This window comes from Oncorhynchus masou, chromosome 11 (genome assembly GCF_036934945.1).
Source record: "Oncorhynchus masou masou isolate Uvic2021 chromosome 11, UVic_Omas_1.1, whole genome shotgun sequence".
Classification (NCBI taxonomy): Eukaryota; Metazoa; Chordata; class Actinopteri; order Salmoniformes; family Salmonidae; genus Oncorhynchus; species Oncorhynchus masou.
Window position 1 is genome coordinate 53,356,000 of NC_088222.1, and position 15,765 is coordinate 53,371,764.

Below are 15,765 nucleotides of genomic sequence, written 5' to 3' on the forward strand. Positions count from 1 at the left end.
TCCACTTTTTCATTTTGATACAACTATTTGAGGGCCCCATATTTCATAGCCTTCTCCCAGGAGGGTAGGGGTTGTGAGTTAGCCTTCTGGTGATGATGCTATGAGGGCAATGATTCTTGTTTGGGAGTTGCTCTGCTCACTTGCAATGAAGGTAGTTGGTGCCCTACAATGCAGGCAGAACTTGGAGTTAGCGAGTGATGTCGTAGAATGCTCAAACCCAAGCAGGCAATACACATATCCTATCATCGCCCTGCATGGGAATGGGTGTATCAGTGCTGGTGCGTAGGCAGGAGACGTGCTAGGTTCTCCCTGTATAGCTGTAGCAGTCTCCATGGCTCAGAGAAATTGTATTCCTCGAGCAAAGTGTGAGAAAGCTAGCGTGTAGAAAAGTGTGTTTGGTGTAGCTAGGCTTGTGGCAAGTTACACTGGTTGGCTAAGCCTTGCGGTGAGAAATAGCCCTTTGTGTGGTTAGCTAGCCTTGCAGCTATCTAGCTAACTTAGCTAAAGCCTTTCGATCAGTACTCAACACTATCGACAGGACCGGAGGTCCTAGGTTCGGCAGTGTCAACCTCACAGTTCGCCTAAGAACCGTTTAGTAAGAAGACAGGAATCTAGTCAAGCTGAGGAGAGATTTTAGAGAGCGTAGTCACTTCCGCAAGGAAGAGAGTCGACAATGACCAGTTGGCGGGCGAGGGGCTCCCTTTATTTACCAAATGTTTTGAAATTTCCATCCCCAACTACAAAATTTTCCACCCAGATAGAACTGCCAAAGGGGGAGGAGTTGCAATCTACTGCAGAGATAGCATGACATAACTCTGCAGACTATCCAGGTCTGTGCCCAAACAGCTTCTACATGTAAAAATCCACCTTTCCAGAAATAAGTCTCTAACTGTTACCGCTTGTTATAGACCGAACTGATTGTCCCCCATTTATCTTCAGAGTTTGTAATGTTCGGTGACCTAAACTGGGATAAGCTTTACACCCCGGCCGTCCTACAATCTAAGATAGATGCCCTCAATCTCACACAAATTATCAATGAATCTACCAGGTACAACCCTAAATCCGTAAACACGGGCACCCTCATAGATATCATCCTGATCAACCTGCCCTCTAAATACACCTCTGCTGTCTTCAGCCAGGATCTCAGCGATCACTGCTGCATTGCCTGCGTCCGCATTGCCTGCGTCCCCTCATATCACTGTCAAACGCTCCCTAAAACACTTCAACGAGCAGGCCTTTCTAACCAACCTGGACCGGGTATCCTGGAAGGATATTGACCTCATTCCGTCAGTAGAGGATGCCTGGTTATTCTTTAAAAGTGCTTAACTCACCATCTTAAATAAGCATGCCCCATTCAAAAAAATTAGAACCAGGAACACATATAGCCCTTGGTTCACTCCAGATCTGACTGCCCTAGACCAGCACAAAACATCCTGTAGCATACTGCATTAGCATCGAATATCCCCCGCGATATGCAACTTTTCAGGGAAGTTAGGAACCAATATAAACAGTCAGTTAGGAAAGCAAAGGTCAGCTTTTTCAAACAGAAATGTATCCTGTAGCACAAATTCCAAACAGTGTTGGGACACTGTAAAGTCCATGGAGAATAAGAGCACCTCCTCCCAGCTGCCCACTGCACTGAGGCTAGGAAACACTGTCACCATAGTGTCATAAATCTACAATAATCGAGAATTTCAATAAGCATTTTTCTACGGCTGGCCATGTTTTCCACCTGGCTACCCCTATCCCGGCCAACAGAGCTGCACCACCCGTAGCAACTTGCCCCCCCCCTCCCACTTCACCCAAATCCAGATAGCTGATGTTCTAAAAGAGCTGCGAAATCTGGACGCCTACAAATCAGCAGGGCTAGACAATCTGGACCCTCTCTTTCTAAAATGATCCGCCGCAATTGTTGCAACCCCTATTACTAGCCTGTTCAACCTCTCTTTCATATCGTCTGAGATCCTTAAAGATTGGAAAGCTGCCACGGTCACCCCTCTCTTCAAAGGGGGAGACACTCTAGACCCAAACTGTTACAGACCTATATCTATCTTGCCCTGCCTTTCTAAAGTCTTCGAAAGCCAAGTTAACAAATAGATCACCAACCATTTTGAATCCACCAGTACCTTCTCCGCTATGTAATCTGGTTTCCAAGCTAGTCATGGGTGCCCTTCAGCCACGCTCAAAGTAATAAAAGATATCATAACCGCCATTGATAAAAGACATTTCTGTGCAGCCGTCTTCATCGACCTGGCCAAGGCTTTCGACTCGTCAATCACAGTATTCTTATCGGCAGACTCAACAGCCTTGGTTTTTCAACTGACTGCCTTGCCTGGTTCACCAACTACTTCTCAGATAGAGTTCAGTGTGTCAGATTTCAGTGTGTCAAACCAGTCAGTATCTGGTGTGACCAGAATTTGCCTCATTCACCTTTCAGTAATTATTTACAGATCCTTGCAACATGGGGCTGTGCATTATCATTCTGAAACATGAGGTGATGGTAGCGGATGAATGGCACCACAATGGGCCTCAGGATGTCATCATGGTATCTCTGATTTCAATTTGCCATCAATAAAATGCACTTGTTTTCATTGTCTGTAGCTTATGCCTGCCCATACCATAACCCCACCGCCAGTATGGGGCAGTCTGTTCACAACGGTGACATCTGCAAAGCGCTCGCCCACACAACGCCATCTGCCAGGTACAGTTGAAACCGAGATTCATCCATGAAGAGCACACTTCTCCAGCATGCCAGTGCCCATCGAAGATGAGCTTTTGCCCACTGAAATCTGTTACAATGCCAAACTGCTGTCAGGTCAAGACCCTGGTGAGGACGATGAGCACTCAGATGAGCTTCCCTGAGACGGTTTCTGACAGTTTGCGCAGAAATGATTTGTTTGTGCAAACCCACAGTTTCATCAGCTGTCTGGCTGGTTGGTCTTCAACGATACCGTAGGTGAAAAGGCCGGATGTGGAGGTCCTGTACTGGGGTGGTTACACGTGGTCTGCGGTTGTGAGGCCGGTTGGACGTACTTCCAAATTCTATAAAACAGCATTGGAGGCGGCTTAGGGTACAGAAATTAACATTAAATTATCTTGCAACAGCTACTGACAGGAGTATAAAATCGAGCACGCAGCCGTGACAAACATTGTCAGCAGAAGGGCCTTACTGAAGAGCTCAGTGACTTTCAACGTAGCACCGTCATAGGATGCCACCTTACCAACAAGTCAGTCCGTCAAATTTCTGCCCTGCTAGAGCTGCCCCGTCACCTGCAAGTGCTGTTATTGTGAAATGGAAATGTCTAGGAGCAACAACGGCTCAATCACAAAGTAATAAGACACATGTTTGTCTGGAGCTTCATTAAATGGGTTTCCATTGCCGAGCAGCCACACACAAGCCTAAGATCACCTTGCGCAATGCCAAATGTCAGCTGGAGTGGTGTAAAACTTGCCGCCATTGGACTCTGGAGCAGTGGAAACGCATTCTCTGGAGTGATGAATCACTCTTCACCACCTGGCTGTCCGACAGACAAATCTGGGTTTGGCAGATGTCAGGAGAATGTTACCTAGTGCCAACTGTACAGAATGCATAGTGACAACTGTACAGTTTGGTGCAGGAGGAATAATGGTCTGGGGATGTTTTTCATGGTTAGAGCTAGCTAGGCCTCTTAGTTCCAGTGAAGGGAAATCTTAAAGCTACAGCATACAATGACATTCTAAACAATTTTGTGCTTCCAACTTTGTGGCAACAGTTTTGGGAAGGCCCTTTCCTGTTTCAGCATGACAATGCCCTGTGCTCAAAATGAAGTCCATATAGAACTGGTTTGTCGATCGGTGTGAATGAACTTGACTAACCTGCACAGAGCCCTGACGTAACCCCATCGAACACATTTGGGATGAATTGGAACTCAGACTGCGAGCCAGGCCTAATCGCCCAACATCAGTGCTTAACATCACTAATGCTCCTCGTGGCTGAATATAAGCAATTCTACGCAGCAATGTTCCAACATCTAGTGGAAAGCCTTCCCAGAAGAGTGGATGCTGTTATAGCAGCAAAGGGGGGGACCAACTATATATTAATGCCCATGATTTTGGAATGAGATGTTTGAGCAGGTGTCCACATACTTTTGGTCATGTAGTGTATATTGGCCTCTTCTGTATGGTATGTATGTCTGAGAAGCAACAAAGTGCATATCATCATCGGTAAGTATTCCATGCATGCAGATACCACTGGGGATGTCAAAATAGAGATGTCTTAGTGAATTCCCTGTAGGTCTCATGGCTTGATGTCTTGACTATAAGCTTGAGTGGGTTAAAAAAAACAAGTTGCACTGTTGACTGCATCTGTATCATGCTAATCTCAAACATCACTGTTTCCCAAATTCACCCTCTCTCTTATCCATCCTAATCTTTCCCGTGTACCCTAAATACCATCTCAATCATATTTCCTTCTTTCCATACTCTCCTCAGTCTTATTGCCTATTCTCTTCCCCTTGTCTGCAGAGGTACAATTTGAGTTTGATTCTGAGATATGGCTTTGTGAGCTGCGAGGCTGTTATGTGAGGTCACATGAGAGAGAGGTCACATGATGCCTTATGGCTGACCTTGCCAGAGCCAGGTGGCCTGATGACCTAGCATGGTGGCTTTTCTCCAGTAGCCCCAGGTGCTGTAACTGCACCAGGACAATGGAGGCTCTGCCTGGGATTTGTCAGCTCATTATTTACCCAACAATTACCTGAAAGACGGTCCTAAGGAAACTGTACATCTATCTGTATCTCAGTCTTTCACGTTTCATTTCAGGACTGCCAGTCAGAGTTGTTTCAGTGTCATGTGTTTGCTTACATTTAGCATCATTTCTGGTGTATAGTGGCCAGGGAGGCTTCATTTTATTCACTTTTTCATTCCTGAAGGCTCCTGCTCTGTTGCATATTGATGCAGTCCAATCCACCACCACCATCACCCCAGGGATGACTTTAAACTCCTATGCCAATTGACCGCTTTTGAGTTCCCATTCCCTGGGATAGATGGGGATGCCAGGGATGTGTTGTTTGCATTGAGGGATATAAGAGGACCGAACAGAACCGCCTGAGCAGTGACATTCCTCTGCTGGCTTCCAACTTGGCACGGTGGCACCCCACACGCCAGCCAGGCCAACTGCATGAACAGACTAGGAGAGGTGCAGCATGCTTATTTTCACAAAGAATTGGGAGACAGGTGGGGCGCGGGGGGTGGACAACACAATGTTTCCTAGATGCTTTGTGGGACAATTGATTCTGTGTTTTGAGGGAGGTAGGGCTTGTAATGATTTCACCTGTGTGATTAATGTGCAAATCTACAATAGAACTTCACACATCTATACCAATAGCTCTGTTCATGCATCACAACCAGACATTGTCACTTCTCCTTTAAAGGTTCAATCCAGACCAGCATGAAAAATGAAAATTGGGGGAGACTGCTGGGAGGAAGCTAATGGGTTTTAGGGCTGGCTCATAGATATGATGTAATCCCATACCAGAGAAGTGATTGTCAGGTAAATGTGTGTACATGCTAAATATTCTGAACAAAATTTGAAAGAGACAAATGATAGCATGACAAAAAGAGTCCTTGTGAATTTTTGTGCGGGGTAATTGATTAACACACTCTCTGCAACCAACTGAGCCTCCTCTCCTCGGGGGAGAGAGAGACAGGTAAGATGTATGACGCCTGTGATTGAAAGGTAACTAAGCAATCCTCTGTCAAGACCACCTGCAGAACCACATAAGGAGACAAACACTCAAATGCCCATGTTGAGCAGGGAGAGTATTTCAATTGAATTACACAACAATTGTGCTATGTACAGGTAACTGCCAAAATAATGGAAGCGCTTCAGTAAATGAGGGACACAAAGTATATTGAAAGCAGGATATTCCACACAGGTGTGGATCCTGTTAATTAAGCAATTAACTTTCCATCATGCTTAGGCGTCATTTATAAACATGCTGGGAAGGCCATTATGTTGCCTACCATTGCTATGCCCCCATAGTATGACAATGCCCCCATCCACAGGGCACGAGTGGTAACTGAATGGTTTGATTAGCATGAAAACAATGTAAATCATATGCCATGGCCGTCTCAGTCACCAGATCTCAACTCAATTGAACACTTATGGGAGATTCTGGAGCGGTGCCTGAGACAGCATCTTCCACCACCATTACCCAACTCCAAGTCATGGAATTTCTTGTGGAAGAATGGCGTTGCATCCCTCCAATAGAGTTCCAGACACTTGTAGAATCTATGCCAAGGTGCATTGCAGCTGTTCTGCGGCTCTGGCAGTTCGTGGTGGCCCAACGCCCTATTAAGACACTTTATGTTGGTATTTCCTATATTTAGGCAGTTACCTGTATATATTGATATAAGCTTTATTATGCAAAGCATACAATACTTTCTGGGGAGCCGGGGTGAAAGAGAAAGGTGAAAGAGAAAGGAAGAGAGTCCGACAGATGCAAAGATAAAGGGGCTTCGAAAGACAGGCAGAGAGAAGAGTAACAGACACAGACAGAGAGATTGATTCAGAGGGACAGGCAGACAGAGCGTGGTTGAGGGTGACAGAGAGGTTAGAAAGAGACAGACAGAGAACGAGGGTGACAGAGAGAGTGACAGAAAGAGACAGGGATACACAGAGAGAGAAGCATGCGGTATGGTTACCCTTGCTTGTGGTCCCTGGGAGGTGCTCTCTGCTGTGTTTGCTGTGTCCATGCTCCTGATCCCTTCAGCCAGCCAGCAGACAGAGGCAAAGGTTCCAAGCAGGACAGGAAGTGCCCAAACACACAGCCAACCCATCAGTTTCATCCTGTCAGGAAAAAGAGCAGGACACCAAATGTCACACCGCCACACCAGACTGACTAATGCCCCTCACACACAGCATAGAACAGTGCAGCAATTTACAGCACAGCACAGTACAGAAAGGGGACAGTATAGCGCTGTACAGTGCAGTACATCATAGCACAGTACAGCAGTATAGCACAGTACAGCAGTATAGCGCAGTATAGCAGTATAGCGCAGGACAGCAGTATAGCGCAGGACAGCAGTACAGCAGTATAGCGCAGGACAGCAGTATAGCGCAGGACAGCAGTATAGCGCAGGACAGCAGTATAGCGCAGTACAGCAGTATAGCACAGTACAGCAGTATAGCGCAGGACAGCAGTATAGCGCAGGACAGCAGTATAGCAGTATAGCGCAGGACAGCAGTATAGCGCAGGACAGCAGTATAGCAGTATAGCGCAGGACAGCAGTATAGCGCAGGACAGCAGTATAGCACAGTACAGCAGTATAGCGCAGGACAGCAGTATAGCGCAGTACAGCAGTATAGCGCAGGACAGCAGTATAGCACAGTACAGCAGTATAGCGCAGGACAGCAGTATAGCGCAGGACAGCAGTGCAGAGCAGGTCCCTCTTTCACAAGCTGATAATCACATCAACTCATTAATCTGGATAAAAGGCACTAACTCAGAGCTCAGAGGAGCCCTCTGCTTAATTGGCTGGTAATGTGACTCTCTAAACAGTCATATTCCCGTGAAAAAGTATCTAGTTGCTTTGAGTGTTTTGAGAGTGTTTTTCTCTGTGGTAGCTGGATGGTTGAGGATTTTGCGGAACAAAGTGTATTCATTCAGTGCGATACAGGGTTGCATTGTAGAGTGACTCGATGTGTGGGCAGTTTCTGTATAAACAGTGTTTCCTGCAACCATAGGCCTATAATATGTAAACACATTGAGGCTGTAGAGCGTGGACAGACTCCAGCGCTGATGGGTTCTGGGAGAGGAGAGGAGAGGAGAGCTTGCCCTTGTGAAATGAGTCAACAAAAGAGATCTGCCTGTCAGTTTGTTAATGTGCTGCTGCACTATCGTCAGCTCCCCCAGAGATGATTGTAAAATGAGGAAGTCATTCATCACGAGAACAAACTTTGGGGGAAAGTAATTATGCAAGCAGCTTTGTTAAGAATACCTCAAAATGCTTAAAAGGATTAAAAAAAGGTTTAATTGATATTTGACAAAACATTTCAACAAGTATTTGTATGCTTGACCTGGATTAGGGTAAGATACAAACAAGAATCAAAGTCCTTGACACCTACAGTTTACTACTCTACAATTCTCATTGTTAGAAACGCAGCGTGGCTGTAAACCTTGCACAGGCATTGCCATCATGTTGTATTTAGGGTGTACCTCCAGTACATTCAGTGTCGGTGGGTCCCTCCTCATTGCAAAACAGCCACTAGCCTACCTCTACCTCTGCTGCTGCCTGCTCTGTTTTGATGTGTCCTGGTGAATATCTCCCCTGACAACAGTAAGGACATGCAGCCCCAGAGGGCTTCCTATGCCAACTGATCCTGTCCACAGTGGCAGATCATCTGCTACATTCATAGGCTCCTGTCATCATCACTTCCTATTTCTTCGCGCGGACGGCCGCCTCACGAGCTCACGTGCAGCTACAGTGGTCAGAGCCACCAACCAAGCAACAGAACTTATGCAGACAATCAGGCAGTGCCGCAACACTCTGGCATAATTATAAATGGCAAAAGCCTGTTGCAACAGTTCTTCTTCTTTCAGCGCCTTCCACCCTGCAAAGCACTTAAACAGGGGGAGGTCCAAAGAGAAACTACATCTGTGACCGTAGTAGTGGTGTATGGCTGCTGCCCCAATGCAAACGAGAAGGGCTTTTTGTTTGTAATATAAACCAAGAGGCTAGCGGAGGAGAAATGTTTTCAGTCTGACGGTGCAGCAGCCACAGAAAGCCCCTTTAATGAAATATGTCTTTATTGCACAGAGCAGGGCCACCAAGGGGATTGCCTCCCTGTGTTGTTTTTACAATGCTTGGATGGCTTGTACATTTGCTTTGTGTTTCTGTGGGTCACAGCAGCAGATACATGGGGAGAGCAGGGGAATCAAACTGCCCGTCAACAGGAGGCACGGGGGGGGGGTCTCTTTTTTTTACCCACTATTGTACTGACACCGGCTTCACAGGATAAATTCTTAGAGGAATTTGATATGACAAAATGCTAAATCGCCACCATTTTGAAGTGTATCTAAATGTGATGTATACAACCTGTGGTTCACCAGGGAGGTAAGGTCATGAAGAGCTATTTAAACTAATGCAAAGGTTTCATATGCCAGTCACCTAAAACAGAGACTGACAGCAAACTGCCTCCACTAGCCTCTGAGTTTTTTGTGTTCATGACAAAACCCATTGATATTGTCAACCAACTTTTGTTGACAAGATTAGCAATTTTAGGCATGACATGCAAACAACAAACGCGGAGCTTTTGATAGTCATGCATATTGGACCAAATAATAACAGACAAGCACTGTAGTTTTGAGTTCCGCAAAGTTGGTGTGGAAGAGGTGAATTTAAAAAAACAAATGTTGCTATCGATAAATAAGTACCAGCCACCTGGTACTGACAACCTGGATGGTAAATTGCTGAGGTTGGTAGCGGAATACACTGCGACTCCTGTTTGCGGAATCTTAAATTTAAGCCGAGAAGACGGTGTGTGTCCTCAGGCCTGGACGGAGGCAAAGGTCATTCCGCTGCGCAAGAATAACAAAGCACCCTTTAATGGTTTAAACAGCTGACCAATCAGCCTGTTACCAGTGCTTAGCAAACCTTTTGAAAAAAATGTTGTTTAAACAAATATAATGTTATTTAGCAAAAAACAAATTGGAAATGGACTTTCAGCATGCTTACACGGAAGGGCACTGACACAAATTATTGATAATTGGCTGAAAGAAATTCATAATAAGAATATTATGGGAGCTTTTTCGTTTGACTTCAGAGCAGCTTTTGATATCACTTAAACAATGTAGGTGATATGGATATACATCCTCTGCCTTTTCATGGATTGAGAGTTATCTAATAGAACACAGAGGGTTTTCTTTAATGGAAGCCTCTCTAACGCAAATTCGGTTGGGTGTGGTGTACCACAGAGCAGCCGGCTTGGGACATTATTTTCTTCTGTTTTTACGAATGACCTTCCACTGACCTTAAATAAAGCCTGTGTGTCTATGTACGCTGTCAACTCATCAGTATACACGTCGGCTATGACAGTAAAATAATGAACTGACACCCTTAACATAGAGCTCCAGTCAGTTTTAGAATGTGGAACTAGGCATAGGCCGGTGTTAAATATCTCAAACTAAACCTCATCTCGGTCTATTACCGAATTCTGTGGCAATTGAGCACGTTGATGAGACTAAACTGCTGTGTATAGCCCTAGAAAGCAATCTGTTGTGGTCAAAACATATTGACTCAATGGGAGCTAAAATGAGAAGAGGTCTGTCCATCATAAGGTGTTGCTCTGCTTTCTTGACATCTCCTACAGGCCCTAGTTGTGTGGTCATGTGAGACAAGTAAGGACATAGGCACATTGCAGTTGGTCCGGAACACAGCAGCACATATTGTGCTTAGATGCACACAGAGGGCTCTAAATTGAGGGGAGATTGACTGCATCACTAATGGTCTTTGTGCAAGGTGTTGAGGTGTTGAAGGTACCGAACTGTTCAAGCAGTTGGCACATAGTTCGGACACTCATCGGTACCACACAAGACATGCAACCAGAGGTCTCTTCATAGTCCTTAGGTCCAGAACAGAGGCTGGGAAATGCATAGTGCTAAATAGAGCCATGACTTCATGGAACTATCTGCCACCCCAGGTAACTCAAGCTAGTAATAAAACCAGATTCAAAAACCAGATAAAGGGCTGTGCCTGGTATCTTGGCCATATATCACAAACCCAGGGGTGCCTTATTGCTATTGTAAACTAGTTACCAACATAATTAAATATTTTGTCATACTCGTGGTATACGGTCTGATATACCATGGCTGTCAGCCAATAGGCATTCAGGGCTAGAACCACCTAGTTCATAATAATAATTTAGTGGGTGCTTATATTTGTCGTATGTGTTTTTTGCATATCCCAACTCCTCCTGAGACACCCTCAGAGAATGGGGTCATATCCAGGGTCAACCATTATCAACGATAGCCCTGTAGCAATTAAAGTTAAGTTCCTCGCTCAAGGGCACATCTACACATTTTTTCACCTTGTCGGCTCGGGGATTCACACCAGCGACCTTTCAGTTACTGGCCCAATGCTCTTACCGCTAGGCTGACTGCCTCCCTTATGGAGATTTCTCTCTGTCAGAGCCCCTATGACTGTATGCCGACAGGATTAAAACAACAGCTCTCAAGGTTGTATTGTTTTATTACTCAATATGCTGACTGAGAGAACATTTACAACAACACAAAAGCTCAACACAGTTGTGAATGGATAAAACTCTTACCCAACACTAAAAGTCTGGTGAGAATATGTTTGAAAATTCTCCAAGTAACTTCATTTTCACATCTAACAGCACACAGATAACGACAAACGGCAGACTTGCTTTCCAACACAATTTGAGAGTTTCAATAGGAACTAGGATCCTCAGAATCTAGCGAATAGCCTTTCTGGGAGACCTCACCAATAATTATTGTCTGATACTTTCTCTTCTCCTCGCTCCATCTCTATGGAAAAGAGTCTCAGAGCTTTACGGCCCAGTAAATAAGACAGAGCTTAATACCATAGAAGACACCTGTCCTCTCTGCTGATATTGCCCTTCCTTTTGACAAGATTCTGTGACCAGGTCTGTAGCCTAATGGTGTTAAAGCTCACATAAACCTTGTCAGCTAGTGGGAGACACACACCGTGACTTGTTAATGCCAGAGAAGAAAAAAAAAACAAAGAAGTGGATGAAAGGATACATGTCGGGAGTAAAGCAATAGCATACTACCGGGTGGTCTTGTCTTGCAGATCAAGTAGTGATCGTCTGAGAGTTGGGGGACTTTCTGATGTCCTGATATGCCAGTGCAACTAGCACAGGAGACGCATGTCCCTCTCTGTAATACATAGATATTGAAGCAACCCATCACAACTCCCTTACTCGGCTCTTCTCAGTATGAGGCTGATTCTGTGATTCAAACAACTCGCCAGCCAGAGCTCTATTTGCTCTAAACAGTATAGGCGATGCACTGAGCTCAAGCAATTGGCTCTAAATGTGATGCAGCAATAAAATATCATTCCAAAAGTTCAACGAAAGTGATTTCACGTGAATAACCAGCCATTCAGTATACATTGGATGTGTGCGCTTAGGGATCTATATGAGTAATATTGGTCTCGGTTCTGTTCAGTGTCTTACTTATTAAATCCATAAAGTAATAAGAGTTAAGACACTACAGTCTCATTATGCTTTCAATACAATGTCATACATTAGACATTAAGGTATTAAATCATTGTTAATAATGGCATTTCATAAGTTAAGTAAACAAGTCATGGTAGTTCTGCTAGTGCAGCGGTGGCCCGTGAGTCATGCTCATTATTACTCTCAGGTTTCTATATCAGTGCGTGAGTCAATATATTTGTAATATGAATGCATAATACAAACACATTTATTGCACATTAGCCAGGATCAAAGTGACTTGAATTATACATCAAGCAAATATTTATGTTTAGCACTTGAGCCTTAATTAAATGTGTTCCACTTTGTAAATTCAATTATTCAGGTCAATTATTTTTGCTATAATTTTACTTTTCAACTGAGAGACAGTAGCATTAACCTAAATATATTGGATAATGACATTGATTGCATATTGATATTATCATGCTGATTTACAATGGCAATCAAGTGAAGTAAAACCGTTTCAGCTCCAGCAGAATAGCAATTGCAAATAGCAAAGATAAGTGCCGCTACATTTGCATTCAAAAGGTACTCTCACTAATTGTGTGTAAAATTGTGTAAATCTGTCAAAGTGCTAGCAACAACAGGGTACTACAGGAGCAGCAAACAGAAACAATGACTTTGTCAAAACAAATCCTAAAAATCATTGAGACTCTAAACTGTAACATCCACTCCCCATTTCAGCTTCTCAACATGCTACCAACCATGGTTAGTGAGAGAGCAGCAACCCTACTATTGCTATTTCTATTTCTAATCAAAGGCCCCCACTCCCTCTGCAGACCTTTAACACAAATAGAATGGCCCACGTTTCCCCCTGGGATAAGAGAAGCCCTTTGAGGAAATCAGGGAGATAAAAGTATCTCTATGGAGTAAATGCCTGAAAACAAACTTAGCTTCAACTCCAACCATAGTGTTGGAGGAGAGGAATTTGACAGTGCATTAGTCACCATATCATATTTTCCATAGAACTGCAACGGCAAAAATCTGTGGACACGGAATAGTAATGTTTCTCGGGTTAATAAGGTATTGACGGGAATAGATTTTCAGCTGAAACAAACAGCGAGTCACCTAGTAGTGCAGTTAAAGTTGTTCTATAGACTATGGATGATGAGAATAAAGGTAAAAGTATGGTTAAAAAATATATGCTTAACCGTAGCCATCATCCCCCTTGCACGTTTTCTTCACACGGCTTATGCATTGACTGAAAGAAGCCCATAGGAGTGACGGACTTATTTCAGCACCACGGACAGCTCTAGTGTTAACGCTATAAAGTGCGCAAAAGTCCTTGCTACACACCATACACGCTGGAGCACACTGTTTTCTCACAACTACCCAACTTCTCGCACAAGACACTGGGTAACTGTAAAATTACAATGGTTTTGGATAGTGTACAGAATGTATGGCCACATGGATTTGACCCTGCCAAGGTACACCTTTAAAAGTAAGACCCAGTGCGAATGTCCCTTGTTACGTTTTCCCTGTACAATAATGTTACTATTATAATAGGCCTACATGATTCATGAGGCACCTCACATTTAACACAAATACATTAGGGCTGACGACTGTTTCAGGAGAGTCCCTCGTGCCCTGCCAAGGAGTCACACTATAGGGATCGAGGATGCCTAAATGTGGCTGATATAATTTTACTAGTACTATGCTGAGCACATCCAGAGCATCCCAACAGAATTCAGTGACAGAGGAAAAAGGTGCTCGTAACCTTTCCCGCCCGGGAATATGTTTCTGTTATACGATGTCAAGGTATATAAGATATTTCTCGATAGGCTACATTAACTAATACATCCTTAAGAAAGTCCATGGAGTAGGTGTATATCCGACATAATATAAGAATATAGCTTGGTAACATGTACCCTTGTCAACGGTAAAACTAACGTATTATTAGCCTTAAAAGCTGCGGTGTCGGGGAACAATAGTCTACCTCAACTTGTATAAATGTGTAGTAGGCTACCATTACTGTAATTGACATCACACCGATGTGTTGATACTTATATTAAAATGGTTTAAACCTAATTTTGCGACAGTACATTTTGGAGTAGCCTGTACTGCATAATGAATGCATTTTCTTTTTTTTCTCCGAAAACTGATTTCAATTTCCAGTCGCATTTGTCGTCATTCATTAGTACTCTTAATCAATTACCCGCAGATATTACAACACGCCCAGATAAAATGCAACCTACAATGCATCACTAAACACCTAAAAAGTATTGTCCATTTCTTCCCTTCAAGCACAATTGCCTACTTACCAGTCGTATTCCACTAGTGATGAAAAAAAATATGCCGGCAAATATACCACCACAGGTGTATGATTCAGTTTAGGTGTCCAAACACTTTCTTAGTTCCAGCCTCCGCCGGGTTGCAGATTCGTCTCGTGGCGACGGGCTTTATTGAATTAGGCTCGCGAATAAGCATGCGTTGGATGTTCCCACTTCTAGCAGCGGCGCTCCATTCTCCAAGCTCTGAGTGGCTCTCACTACTGGCTTGCCCTATTTCAACGGCTTCAGTCTACACTTCTTTTGACGTCACTAGCTGCATACAAATATCTGCAGATTCTGCGCCATGAGCGACACCTGTGCCCACGTTTACGTGGCATGTTTGACCTGTGAACCTTGACTAGGCAGGTAGCCACCGAAATTGAACATGGTTGTTACCTAAATTAGGCAGGATTATTCTCCAAGGGATGATGATATGCCAACTCTTACAATTAATTATGATGCCATCATAAGAAATTATATATAAAGTTACAGTTACCAATATGTTAATCTACTCGATATCAGCAGTCTGGCGACATTAACTTGTTTTATTAGCTTGCCAAACAGTACTGGCATGGCATTGAATTGGCAGACATGCTCTGTCATGCTTTTTCCTCCACCTTGTCATAGCAGTGCCAAATCTGTCACAACACACAGATCCTTACTGAACTACTGCATCAATGACTAATCAACATCAGTGTATTAAGTTTGAAAAGCTATTATATACAGTTCATTCATAAAGTATTCAGATCCCTTCCCTTTTTCCACATTTTGCTATGTTACAGCCTTATTGTAAAATTGATTAAATACATTTTTCCTCATCAATCTACACACAAAACCGCATGATGACAAAGGAAAAAATGTTTTTAGAAATGTTTGCAAATGTATGAAAAAACAAAAAAAGACCCTTTGCTATGAGACTCAAAATTGAGCTCTGCTGCATCCTGTTTCCATTGATCATCCTTGAGATGTTTCTACAACAATTGATTGGTCATGATTTGGAAAGACACACACATGTCTATATAAGGTCCCACAGCTGACAGTGCAAGTCAGAGCACAGATCTGGGGAAGGGTAACAAAAAATGTCTGCAGCATTGAAGGTCCCCAAAACCAAGTTTTGAAGCACTAAGACTCTTCCTAGAGCTGGCTGCCCGGCCAAACTGAGCAATCGAGGGAGAAAGGCCTTGGTCAGGAAGGTGACCAAGTACCCAATGGTCACTCTGACAGAGCTCCAGAGTTCCTCTGTGGAGATGGGAGAAA

General features: G+C 43.8%; 1 protein-coding gene across 1 annotated transcript in view; it reads right to left on the reverse strand.

Moving 5' to 3' along the window:
* The window catches only part of LOC135548829 (follistatin-related protein 4-like), a 217,120-nt gene extending 202,427 nt beyond the window's left edge, over positions 1-14,693 (reverse strand). Inside the window, exons 1-2 of the mRNA XM_064978796.1 lie at positions 14,500-14,693; positions 6,685-6,829 (exon numbers count right to left, since the gene is read on the reverse strand). Coding sequence (XP_064834868.1) covers positions 6,685-6,828 — 144 coding nt within the window. The 5' untranslated portion in view covers position 6,829; positions 14,500-14,693. The remainder of the gene's footprint in view (positions 1-6,684; positions 6,830-14,499) is intronic.
* Positions 14,694-15,765: the final 1,072 nt, after the last annotated feature.